Raw genomic sequence first — 13,583 nt, 5'->3', positions numbered from 1 at the left:
GGACCATCTTTTCGCCCCTTTGGTGCCCATCATCACACACCCTACACTGGCAATTACATCCGAACCTGATACTTGTGTCCGACTGCGCAAACTTGAACTTACATCCATGGGTACACTATTCCCTACCGATATCTTCATCTCCACCCAGGATGCCCTCCGGGACAGCGCCCCAACCGTCTTTGCCTCCTACACATTTCCAAGTGCGCACAGGCATTCATACATTATTTGCAGGGTTCCCTGATGCCCCTCTGAAATTTCACGTGCTGGAGAAGTTCCTCACATCCCCCCTCGCCCTGCAGACTTAACACGATATTGTATGCTGACATGCAACATACCGGGCCAGTGCGCATACTTACAGTAGGGCAGCGTGGGACGCGGATATCACGCCCCCATTAACAGATGTTCAATGCCAGTATGCCAGTACTTAGACTCATACATTTCACGTTTCTGCACCGTCTGTATAGCACTCCGGCAGGGATGCACAGAATGGGGTTGGGGGGGGGGGGGGGGGGGGGGAGAGACTCTAGATGTTGTAGGTGTTACGCCCCTGATGCGGATTATCTCCACCTCTCCTGGACATGCCCGGGTATCTTCACATACTGGGAGGAGATCTTTGCTAGACTGGGTGACATTCTAGGGCTCCAGCTTGAGTGTTCTGCCCTGGTTTCACTACTGGGATTTGTGCAGGCAGTGCCTCTGGACAAGCACAAACTGGCAGCGCTTTTGTTGCTGCTAGCTAAACGCAGGGTGGCCACGGTTGGGATGTCATGCCTTTGCCCCGGGTGGCAGACTGGCTTAAAGATGCTGCCTATTGTCAGGAACAGCTTGCTGCCTACTGGGAACTCCTGCCGCCACAGACACGGACGAAAGATATATGGGCTCCACTAGTGTAATATTTGTGATGTCAAGATGCCTGCGGCATCATAAGATGGCAGGTTGTAATAATTCAATTATACTGAGCTATAGCGCACTGGTCCTCAGAACGATCAGCCCCCTCACATGGACAAAAGGTGTGCTTTTGACTGGTAATACCAAGTTCCAATTGTATGACTATATTGGTATGCAAGCCGATGCGGACTGTTATATATTGTACTTTGTGAACTTCTGCACCTAAAGTATTTCCTTCAACAGCAAGGCGGCCCGGCAAGGGGTATTTATAAGCGATGGACATATTATATGGTTTGTACATGTATATTGGTCATTAGTGCATACTGCACATCATTACTTGCTGTCTGACCAGGTTGCTATGAGACATTGTATGCACACCTAATGTATTTTTTCCAGGCAATGAGACGGACTGCCGCGATATCTTTACAAGAGTGGAGTATAATTTAAGCCTGTACATGTGTATTAGATGCATAGTACACAATGCACGACAACGCTTACTGTGGAACTATGTCACTAGGCGATTATGTATGAAGTCAATGTTTTCAAAATAAATTTAAAAAATACTTAAAACCAGAAAAACAAATTCACCCCAAAATTTTACAATTAGACACTTCAATCTTCAAGCCCAAAACCAATTGTGCAGGGTTGTGAGAGAAGCAAACAATATTTTGCCTGCAGGTCTGGCTATCAGATCAGGTAAGTGAGCTGAAAAACAATGTTAGTAGGGGACAAAAATGAAAGGAGTGAGTAATCCAACCTGTTGAACACATTAAAAACAGCCTCCCCATAAAAAGTGTCTTTTTAATGTCAAATTTGACACTCTAAATCATCTGGAAACACAAAGTTTAAAGCATTTTCAGAAATTGATGCTCAATGGTAAGAAACCAGAACACATGTAACCACAAAAAAAAAAAAATGTAAACTAAGTCTGGTAACGCCGAAAAGCAACATAATAAAAAGATAAATTGCAATAGAAGATAGAACAGGAGAAAACATAGGATCTTTATTGGAATACCAAATCAATATGTTAAAAACGCATGTAATAAATGTTTAAGATTAACCTCTAACTCGTTCAGGCAGTAGTGGGTTATATTTGAAGATAATGTTTAAAGAATTATTAACACCTGTTCTTCCTAATATTTTTTTTATACAAAAAGTTATATATTTACAACGCAAATTACTTTAATAGGCACTCAAAAATCTGAAACATGAAAAAGGACATCTCTTTAAAGACTGACTCCCAAAAGTAAACAAAAAAAAGTTACATTAAAATTTGAAAGTGAAAAGAGGAAGCTCTGAGCCCTAAACATTAAAAAAGGGTGTCTGATGAAGGCATCGTTAACATGGATTGCTGCGGAAATAGACACTGAATCAAGTCAGCTTCCGGGTTGAACTGCTCCCGTCCAATGCTTTGATTGTATTCACAATTTTGTGTAGCAGCAATTCAATTAACAATATGTGGACTAAGACAAATATACACAGTATATAAAACCCCTTATTCGAATCTGGGGAGGAAAGAAAAAGGACATCTTGCCAAGTTCAACCAAAGTGATGAAAGGACAGTCTTGTGAAAATAATAAGGGACTAGGACAAGGCCCTCTTCTGCTCTGCAAACGGTGATTCATAAGAGTCCATTGGTGGGCAGGTGCAGACCAAGTGCTGGTCGCCGTAGATGTCATCTATGCGAGATATGGTAGGCCAGAACTTGCTATCTGGTTTCACGAATGGCTAAAAACACAAAAAATGTCAGAATGAAATGCACATACACAGCCAGAACTTACGCATTTGCCTTTTATTTTTGTGTCACAAATAACGTGCAAGGTTTTGCATTGGCATTGCCAGGGTCCTAACGCAAGTGAGAAAAAAATGGCTGACCTACTGGAAGAGGAGCAAATGTGGAATTACTTTACTTGCATGGAGAGATTCGATGCACAACTCTGCAGACAAATTAACTAAACATTGTTTCAACCCATCAGGCAGACCAAGGTATTTCTAAACTAACTTTTTAGGTCAAGCCTGGGCAGCGCATGCACCTCTGGTCGGCATGCAGTATTCAAGTAGGGACTTGAAGCTCCGCCCATATTTTTCATTTGCATATGTTCTTGTCAACTGTAAACTGTGGCTGTTCGTTGGTTAATAGGCTTAGTAGCCCCTCCTTAGTACCACCTTGTCTCATTTTGTAACCCCCAGAGCAACACCTCCCATTACGTGTGCTACTCGGTAGGCTTTAATTACAGCCTCCGAGCACTATTTTCTCAAATAGCTTTGTCCTGCCTGCAATGCTCTTTCCTAGTGCTTTTTAAAAATGTTATAGGACAAACGCAATTGCAATGCAATATGTCTTGTATTTGCGAGAGTTCAATCTATTGGCTTTGTAAATGACAATGCCTTTTATTTCTCGGTTTTAAAAACACAAATTAAAGGTATTGTCATTTACAATGCCAATAGCTCAAACTCTTGTAAATACAAGACCTATTACATTGCAAATGCTGGTTTTCAAATGACGCAACAGCTTGAGGCAGACTTGCAGTATGGTTTGGCAAAATTGTCATTACTTACCAGTGGGAAAGCAGCTACTTCTCTGGAATAGGGCCGGTCCCATGTTGAGGAAGCAATGCAAGTTAAAGTGTGAGGTGCCATCTATTAACAGAAAAGAGGGGGGGGGGAAAAACAGGCCGTTACTGACTGACAGCAGGAGGAAACAAAACCGTGCAAGCCACAATTTTCTAGTAGAGACAGACGAGGGCACAAAACGACCACCCTCGGCAACTGTGTAGTTCTGGCTACAAGCATAACATTTCAGCTATCTTGACGTGTGTGGGTAATCTGAGCATGGACCTGTTCAGAACAAGGCAATAGAGAGCAAGCTTCCAGAGTCAGTGGAAATGAAATGCCGTAGATGGGTGGTGTTTACCTGTCACCCTAAAGGTTTGGTTTATGTGGTACACATACATTTTAAGTTGTCAAAACTAATTTGAAGCGGAGATATCCATATGTATACTTTCCTTTGAGCATTTTAAGGCTTGAAAATGCGGGCAAGCGCAATTTTAACCAGACACCTGTGCTGTGCTTTAGTCCAATATCACATTTTCCTTAGTGATACTTATGGACAGGCGAACAAGTCAAACATTTGCTGCTCAACAGAAATTAGTTATGTATAGAACTCTACTCGTTTCACAATAACCCAAGATTTTCTTGTACCTCACTGTACATCTTTTTTTTTTTACCTCCACTGAGGCCCGGACTATGTCCAGTTAAAGTTAAGCTTGCAAAATGAGCGTTGCCGGGTTCTAAGTGCACCCAGAATCAGGACTATACACATTGAGGGCTGCCCTGTCACTGTGTAACTTTAAAAGGCAGAAAGGAGGAGAAAAATACATGTTTTGCACTTGCTAAACTCCCAGCCCCCCCTGTGTTGTGACCCAGTACTTTCAGTACAGAGCATCTACCGGCAACAAATGCATTGAACCCCGTGAAATGACTGCTGCAGTCCATGCCATGCAGGTACTGGTGTGCATGCACACAGGGGGTAAATGCTGTGCCCCCCTGTGTGCATCCACATGGCATGAGGCACAAGGGTGCCCCTGTAGGGCTTGCTTTGTTTTCTCACAGCCACACTTTTCATAGCAGTCGCACTACCATGAAAAATACCACCACGCCGCCACCAGAGATCTCAGATCTCTAGCAGGTGCAGTGGTCCTAAGGCAGCCCAACCGCCCTGGCTGTAACAGGGCGGTTGGAAGGCTGCCACCACTGTGCCCCTGCTTGTCTGGCAGTCTGGACTGCCTGACTCGTAATAAAGCCCTTAGTATTTTTGGGTCTCGGTGTAGGATACCAAGTTAACATTAGCATGGGTGAAGGGGGTCAACCAAGGTACCCTGTCAAATTGATCACGTTGGAAAAGCCAGAATGAGGAGGGCCAGGATGGTTTATTTATGTGACTCTATTTCATATAGGTAAGATTATATCTGTATAGCTGGCATATATCCTAAATAAGCTTAAGAGAATAGCACATGTGCAATGAGTGGAAGTTGTTCTTCAAGAATGTCACCATGATAGGATTCCTAGACCTAGATAAGCAGATAAAAGGTGCTGTTCAAGAACTTCTCATATGCCCTGCATACACTTCTGCAGTCCTGATCAGGATGTGGGTCTCCTCCGGCACAGGTCAGAGCCAATGCAAACCTGTTGCCCATGAGTGGGAGCCACAGATCTGGGATACCGGGACTGCACGTCACTTTCAAAGTGTTTCTGTATGGTCATAATGACTGCATATCAAGACAATTCGCTCATGTAAAACAGGCTAAGTGCACCTATTCATCCTTGTTGGACTCGGCCCTTCTGGCAGGTTCACCCCTGGAACTTTTTGCTTTGTGCTGTGACCTGGTGTTAGTGATTTTTGGCTTCTGCGCACTTTACCACTGTGTCCCAGGGTAAAGTGCGTGCGTGTAGTGAGGTTGGCCTGCCCTCCCATAGGAATGCATGGGTGAATACATGTGTCCCTGGTAGTTCCTGATGCGTGGGGAGTGCAGCTGCGAGTTTGGTATGTGCGGACTCGTGTGATGAAATGCTGCGCGATGTGTGCGGCGTCATGTGCCTAGTGTAGAAGTGCCCCTTCTAGAAGTTGGCATTTCTGTGTGCAGTGCGAGATGAGTGCCTTGTCTGGCGATTGGCTGGCTGAGGTCATGTGATGGGCTAGGGAATCCCCAGAGTCAGGAGGAGTCACCCAGTGGTGAATGGGGAGATCAGCAGCCAGATGGGTGGGAGGAGTACACCTAGGACCTGAATAGGGCTGGGCTTTACCCCCACAATGCTGGCTCCGCCCCCTGTGGTGCGACTGAAGACCCTGGCCTGTTCTGTCAATAGGGAGAGGGGCTGAGCAAAACAAAGTGCTCAGTAACCAGTTGTAACTGGTTCGCCCCTTCCCTGCACCTTGAGACAATGGAAACCTGTTTATAAGAAGGGGCTGTGACCCCATGGTTCAATGTTCTTTGCTGATCCTAACTGGGGGGGGGGGGAGGCCGTTGCTGCTGCTGGGCGCCAGGAGAGACCGCCACTGGGGACTGCCTCCCTGCCTGGAGGGCCCTGTGAGCTGGCCCCTGGGCCCAGCCCTTGCCCCCCCTGCCTCCTAGGAAACGTTGTGCCTGGAGACTTGTTGCCTCCAGCACCCTGGGAGCGCTTTTGTATACTTTACTAGAGCGCTTGGCTCTTTATCCACCGAGGAAGAAGCGCGTCCCGTGTTTGCCGCAGCACGAAGCGGCCGGTTTCCCCTAGGAAATCCCGACGTGGGGATTCCCCTGAGTGAGGAGAGCGACGCGGGAGCCCACCCCGCATTGGGTGCTGGTTTTATATCCCTAGCGGGTGCCCACCCCCCCAGAGACTTTGTGCCGTTTTGTATCCCTAGCGGGTGCCCACCCCACCAGGGACGTTGTGACATTTTCATACCCACCACAGGAGCCTGCCCCGTATCGCCGCCGAAAACCCTGGGCCGCGGCGCTGCCTGCGGCGACCCGGAAGGAGTCAGGGAACCCCTGATTGCGGGCAGGGCTTGTGACGTGCCCCCGGAAGTAGCCAGGCCTCTCGTGAGCTGGGGGAGACCCGGGTCACCGCTAAAGAGGCGAGAGCCCACCCCGCTCTCGCGACCGGAGAGAGCCCCACCGCCGCGTCAGGAGCAGCGCCTGAAGAGCCCGGTGAGTGGGGCTGTGTTTGGTGTCTGGGGAGGGGTGAGACCGAGCCCCCACCCAGGCTGCCGAAGCACCAAGAGTGCCAGTGGAGGCACGGTACTTGAGCGGCCCCGCCTGCCAGAGGGCCGCTCCAACGACGGGGCCAGCATGTGTTTTAGAGCGCGAGGTCGCTCCAACGTGGGCATAGTTGCTTAAGAGCCTAGAGAGCTCCAACGCATGCAGCATTGTTTGTTTATGGCGCTAGTGCGCTCCAACGACGGGGCCAACATTGTTTTTTTTTTTTTTTTTTTTTTTTGAAACCGTTTATTGCAGTTTGAAAAAGTTACAGGTATGGGCCCACAACCACTCGGCCGGCCGCTAGAGTGACAAAAGCATATTGCATACATACAGTAAGAGTCTCTTGGCAGTGCAGATTAGCAAAACAGGAGAAATCAATGTTGCAGGCCGCATAGCTCCATGCCCACAGTACGGTTCCCTTTTATCGAAACAAAACAACACAAAAAACCACACCCGCAAGGCAACCCGCGATCCAAAGTGACAGCACGTGCTCCATAAGTGGGGGATCCCAACCAGCAGCAGAACTCTGGAGAGGGGAATGGGAATAGATCAGGGACTGGGGGACCGCGTGCCCAAGGCCGAGGGAGGGGGGCCATCTAGGGAGACGGAGCAGGCGAGGCAGCCGGTAGCAGTGGCGGCTCACAAATACCCCCGCGGTAGGCGTTCCAGGGGCCCCAGATTTTCACCCACGCCCCAGGCTTACCCCTCGCCACATACACCACCTTTTCACGAAACATACACCAATCCATATGTTCTTTCCAGGCCAACACCGCAGGGGGCCTCTGGGATCCCCACAATTGGGCAATGTCACGCTTAGCTATCATGTATCCCAGAGTCACCCACCGCGTCTGCGGGACCGAATAGTCATTTGGTTCCCACACATTCAGCAAGCATCTCCTCGCTTCAGGCAACAGCGCGACACGCGTAACCACACGCAGGACCTCATGCACACCACGCCAGAATCGCTCCACCTTTGGGCACTCCCACAGTATATGCATGAAAGTTGCCAACGCGCCACAGCCACGCTTACACATTCCGTCACCAGCAAAGCCCATACGTAGAAGCCTTGGCCCCGTCACGTAAACCCGGTGAAGGATCTTAAGCTGGACGAAACGAAGGCGAGCCGGGATGGCCACCTCTTTTGGAGAGGCCACCGCGGAAATCCAATCCTCGTCGTCCAGCTCTAGCCCGTCGGCAACCCAGGCCTCGCGGAGACTAGTCAGCAGGCACGATCTGTCGTTGATCAGTTTTTTATATATGAGGGAGATCGTGCTGTCTGGGACATGGCCATCCAGCACTCTGTCCTCCAGGGGGGAAGACTCCGGAATGGACGCGACATCCGGGAAGACGGAGCCCAGCGCATGGCGGACTTGTAGGTACCGAAAGTACTCACTGCCCTGCAGCTGAAACTCGTCTGCAGCGTCGCAAAAGTCTTGAATCCCCCCCTCGTCCAGAGATCTCCCACAGTGCTGATTCCGATCGTGTCCCACTTCTCAAAGCCCTTCGATGTCCACAGGGAGCCCAACCTCTCAGGCGCATATAGCGGTGACGCCCGGGTCAAACGGTCCTTCCATCCCATAGCTGCATTAGCCGCGTGCCAGACACGCACCATGACACGCGTCGGTCCCGTCAGACGGGGGTCGGGCGCGGCAGAGTAAAGCGCTCGATTGTAGTCACCACCGGGCAGGAGCATCTTGTCCATCTCAAACGCCGGGTTCAAGGCGGGCCCGTAAAGGCCATGATTAATTGCAGCCAGTTGGGTGGCCCAGTAATACCGTTTAATGTCCGGGAGGGCGACCCCCCCATCGTACCACGGGAGCGTCAATTTAGCCAAAGCAATGCGCGGCCTCCCGTCCCAGAACAGGCGCCGCTGGAGGCCCTCCACCTCACGGAAGTAGCGTGCCGGAACCAAGTCCATAGTATTCTGGAGGGCGTAGAGGAAGCGCGGCAAGGACATCATTTTAACAAGGCCGCTCGGCCGAGCGGCGAAAGCGGCAGACGCCGCCAGCGCACCACGTCCTCCTTCAAGCGCTGGAGGGGGGGGCAGCAAATTCCGCTCATAGCGGGCCTCCGGGTCAAGAGTGATATATATACCCAGGTACCGAAACCCCTGGGAGGCAATCTGGATCGGACAGTCCCGTGGTAGGACCGGAGCCTCCCCGGAAAGCACATATACACAGGATTTCGCCCAGTTGATGACAAGGCCTGAGTTGCGACCGAATGAGCGCAAAACATCAACCAGGACGATCAGTGATTTACGCGGGGAGGCGAGATAGAGGAGGATATCATCAGCATAGAGGGACACACGGTCCTCATGCTCGGGGGTCCAGCGGAGACCACGGATGGAAGGGTGCCACCGCAGCCACTCCGCCAGGGGCTCCAGGGCCAGTGCAAACAGGAGAGGTGACAAGGGGCAACCCTGTCGTGTGCCCCGCCCCAGCGCGAATGGGACCGAGACTCGCCCATTCACCACCACCTGCGCCAAGGGGCCCGAGTACAACAATTTGACCCAGCTAATAAAGCCCGGTCCAAATCCAAATTTCGCCAGCATCGCCCAGATGTATGGCCACTCAAGCGTGTCAAACGCCATGGTGGCGTCCAAGGACGCTAAAATGGCCGGCTCCCGCACAAATGGGACACGCGCGAGCACACCGTGCAAGCGCCGCAGATTGAGCGCCGTGTTGCGGTGTGGTATAAAGCCAGATTGGTCTTGGTGGACCAAATCGCCCACCACGCCAACCAACCGGTTGGCCAACACCTTGGCGAGGATTTTGGGCTCCGCGTTCAAGAGCGAGATCGGCCGATAGGATGCGACCCGTTCACGGGGCTTCCCCTCCTTGTGGATCACCACGATTGTGGCCAGACGCTGGTCCGGCGGGAGGGAACCCTGCGAGTGTGCCGCCAGGAACATCGCGCGCAGGTGGGGCGCCAACACATCCGGGCGTAGCTTGTATAGTTCGATGGGGATACCATTGGGGCCCATGGCCTTGCCGGATGCAACCGAGCGAATAGCCAAGGCAATTTCGTCCGAGGTGGGAGGAGCGTCCAGCGAATCCCTGTCCTCCACCGTAAGGGAGGGCAGTGCAATGTCCCGAAGCAGGGCATGGGAATCTTCCTCCGAGCAGGGGGAAACCGGGGAGTAGACTTCGCGGAAATAATCCGCAAAGCAGGAGACAATGGCTTCCGGCTCGGTGACACACGCACCATCCGCACTCTCAATCAAAGGAACCACGCGACTCGCTCTCTCCCTCTTATCCAACCACGCAATCAATTTGCCAGCCTTATCACCCACATCATACAATCGCCCCTGCTGCTCTCGACTGAGGCCCCTGGCCGCCTCCGTGACGAGGGCCCGATAGGCCGCCTGCTTTAGGTGTAGAACATGCAGCTTGGCATCTGTTACCCCGCTCCCCAGGTCACCCTCCAGTTCTGCAATCTCGGCCTCTACCCGGGTCACCTCCTCCCGCTCGCGCCGCCGGGCATGGGAGATAAAGGAGAGGGCCTCCCCTCTAAGAACTACCTTAAAAGCCTCCCACAGGGAGATGGCCGAAGGGACCGACCCCACATTCTCGTCGAAATAACGCTGTAAGGATTTGATCAAATCGGCACGAATGGTGGGGTCGCGCAAATACCATGCATTGATTGGAGCCACCCTGCCATCCCCCCTCGGGAAGACATCGAAATGTAACAGCAATGGGGAGTGGTCTGAGATACCCCGCGCCAGATGGCGCACCTCCCCCACCCTCCCTGCATGGGCCGCCGGGACAAGGATGTAATCAAGCCGCGAGAGGCTACCATGGGCACCCGAGTGGAAGGTGTATTGCCGCTGTGCGGGATGCTTTAGTCGCCAGCAATCCACCAGGCCCAGCGTGTCTAAAAGGCCGGGCAGCCACGCCTGTGCCCGGGGGAGGTCCCTGGGGGGATGGCGATCCATAGACCCAGAAGCTACCGCATTAAAGTCCCCTCCAACCACCAGCAGGCCACTCGGAAGGTCCAGGAGGAGGTGCCCCAGGTCCGCAAATGTGGTGGCTTGTAACCCAGGCGGGACGTACACTGATATCAAAATAAACACTCTACCCTCCATTCTTCCCACCAGGACAGTGTAGCGTCCCCTCTCATCATGGCGCACCTCATCGATCTCCAACGGGAGCGAGTTCTTGATCATAATACCCACCCCCCGCGAGCCCGAAGTGAAGCCAGAATGGGCCGCCAAACGATAGCCCCGCCGATTCATTGCCTGAAAGGAGTTACCTATAAGGTGTGTCTCCTGCAGGAAGACAACATCTGGTGAAATACATTTCAAGTACTGCAGGACCACACCACGCTTAATCCTATCCCCCAGGCCGTTAACATTCCATGACAACACAGTCAAATCCCTACCCCCCATCATACGTCGAAACAATCGGTCGTCCCCCACAGAGCATCTTAAAAACAACAATACAGTAACGGGTTTGCCTTGCGGTGCAAACAAACAACACACCCCCCCCACCCCCCCATCCCAACAGAACTCCCCCCTCCCTGCACCCCTGCATGAGCCCAGACAGCCCCCCCAAAGTGCAGTGTGCCTGTCGCCCCATAGCTAAAAACTAACTAGTCCCCCAGAGGAGGAGGGAAGCCCCCAACAGACCCCGCACGACCTCCATAGGAGGGGAACATATGCAATCAATAAATGGGGAAGGAACATCGTCCAGAGCAAGGCCTATTCAGTCACCCCTCAATTCTGATCCGGCGGGCCCTCCTCGCCAGCCGCGCCCCCCCCGCCCCCCCGGCCCCGATCTCCAGGCAGAGTGTCCAACCAGTCCCCAGCCGCCTCGGGCCGGTCAAAGAAGTGCGTGCGACCATCCACCTCCACCCTCAGCTTAGCTGGAAAAAGCATTGAGTACTTAAGGTTCAGGTCCCGTAGGCGACGTTTAACACCAAGAAAACTCTGTCTCTGCTTCTGAACCGCCGGAGTAAAGTCTGGGTAGAAATGCACATCCATGTTGTCAAGCTTGACCGGTCCCTGTTGCCTGGAGGTCTGGAGGATAGCATCTCTGTCCCGAAAGTTAAAAATCCGGGCGATGAGAGGCCGCGGCGGGGCACCGGTCTTAGGTCTGCCCCCAGGGACCCGGTGTGCACGCTCCACCGCAAAAAGCTTACTCAGCCCCCGGGGCTGGAGATGGGTAAGGATCAATTCTTCCACAAAAAAATCTGCCGCCTCCGCCTCTCGTCCCTCCGGCACCCCCACAATACGGACATTATTCCTCCGGGCCCGACCCTCGGAATCCTCCAGTCGCCGGTCCATCAGGGCGCTCGCCTGGCCAAGCCGGCGCACCTCCTTTTGGAGGGCCACCACATCCGTCGTGAGGCTCGTTGCGGTGTGGGCCAGGGAATCGACCCGGTCGTTCGTTTTGGACAAGTCTGCCCTCACAAGGCTCACATCCACCAGGACCGAGTCTATTTTTTGCGCTAGGGTGTCGAAACGCTGGTCCACCGAGGCCTTCATCTCTGCGATGGCGCCCATGACGTCCCGGAGGGTCAGATCCGCAGGCTGAGCAGATGCCTCCGTCGGGCCCGCCGGGGATGTGCGCGATGTCTCTGGAGAACCCTTCTGGAGAGTGTAGCGGTCCATACTGTTAGCTTGGTGCGCCGTGCCACGGCGGGTCGTCTTCACCTTCGCTCGGTCGCCATCTTGTTTGGTGGACATGCTTGCTCTCCCACCGTCGTGCCAATCTCCTCGAACGGGCCGCTATACCAATTCACGGGCTCCGGGGGGGGGTGGGGGCGACCACCGAACCGCAGGTCAACCCACAGCCGGCGGGTCAGCCGGGCACTTGGACAAGACCACACCACCGCACCCCGCTCCGCAACCCTACCTCGCTTGAGGGCAAGGAGGGCGCAAAAGCGAAAGTGAAAGTGCGGGGTACGCAAGTCGCCCAGCCTTGCCCGCCGCTGTTGTTCACTTTGTCCCCGGATCGCCCCACTACTCCAATCCGGGGGGCCGGCGAGGAGAAGGCCGCAACCTTCGATCGGTGCTCCCACCGGTGTCCGGGGTCCGATTCGAGCCCGAAAAACGGGTGGCGCCTCAGCTCGGGTTCCCCGACACAGTCCCCTCAACAAGGACAGGATATCGCCAGGATTAATTCAGGAGGTCGCGGAGGTCCTCGGGAGCCTCGCACCTACGCGGCCATCTTGGTTGCGCGCTAGGCTCCTCCTCCCCAACATTGTTTTAAGAGCCTAGAAGGCTCCAACACTTGGGGGCATTAGTCCTGTCCAGAGCCCTGTGAGGCTCCAACGTTTGGCCCCATCATTTGTTTAGAGTCGGGCATTCTTTTCTCAGAGCCCAGAGAGGCTCCAACGTATCCCATATTTGTTTTAAAGGCACCGTGGTGCCCAAGCTCATTTCCCCTGCTGCCCAGCACTTAGTGGGCAGCTGCAACGTTTAGGTTGTGGCCTTTACGATTTGGCTTGCGCAGCCTGCGCAGTCTAGCCCCGACTCTGCTGGACAAAGGGCGTTTGAGCCCCTGAGAGGCCAGGTTGGCCTAGGGGACAGGTCTAGGTGACCTGTGCGCTATTTGTAATTATTGCCTAATGTGATTCATGCAATGCTTTGTGTATCCCTCTAGATGTATTTTTATACCTAGGAGGTTGTGTTACCTAGTATAGTGATACTAGTGAGTTCATGGTTCCACGTAATATTTTCCTAATGTGGTTAGGGTTGCGTAGGTGGTACTTACCTTTTACCAGTGGTTACTGGCTACCTTTCTACATTTACATTTGGTGATTTGTGATGATTCTGACAGTGGTCCATGTGGCCCTGTCTTGTGTAAATAGTCCCCTGTAAATTCCGCCCAGTGCCAGTTGGCACAGTGTAAATATTATCTAATGTGTTTTGGTAATACAAAGGCTATTTTTATATATATCCTTGTGTGGAGTTTCTTTTGTGGTGGGCCTTGGGTGTTGTTGCTGGGTGCG

General features: G+C 52.7%; 1 protein-coding gene across 1 annotated transcript in view; it reads right to left on the bottom strand.

Moving 5' to 3' along the window:
• Positions 1-1,869: 1,869 nt before the first annotated feature.
• The window catches only part of GLDC (glycine decarboxylase), a 212,791-nt gene continuing 201,077 nt past the window's right edge, over positions 1,870-13,583 (bottom strand). The window contains exons 24-25 of the mRNA XM_085633437.1: positions 3,448-3,528; positions 1,870-2,616 (exon numbers count right to left, since the gene is read on the bottom strand). Of these exons, the coding sequence (XP_085489563.1) occupies positions 2,473-2,616; positions 3,448-3,528 (225 nt within the window). The 3' untranslated portion in view covers positions 1,870-2,472. The remainder of the gene's footprint in view (positions 2,617-3,447; positions 3,529-13,583) is intronic.

Source organism: Triturus cristatus, chromosome 2_1, assembly GCF_964204655.1.
Source record: "Triturus cristatus chromosome 2_1, aTriCri1.1, whole genome shotgun sequence".
Lineage (NCBI taxonomy): Eukaryota > Metazoa > Chordata > Amphibia > Caudata > Salamandridae > Triturus > Triturus cristatus.
This window is presented reverse-complemented; position numbering and strand designations above follow the sequence as displayed.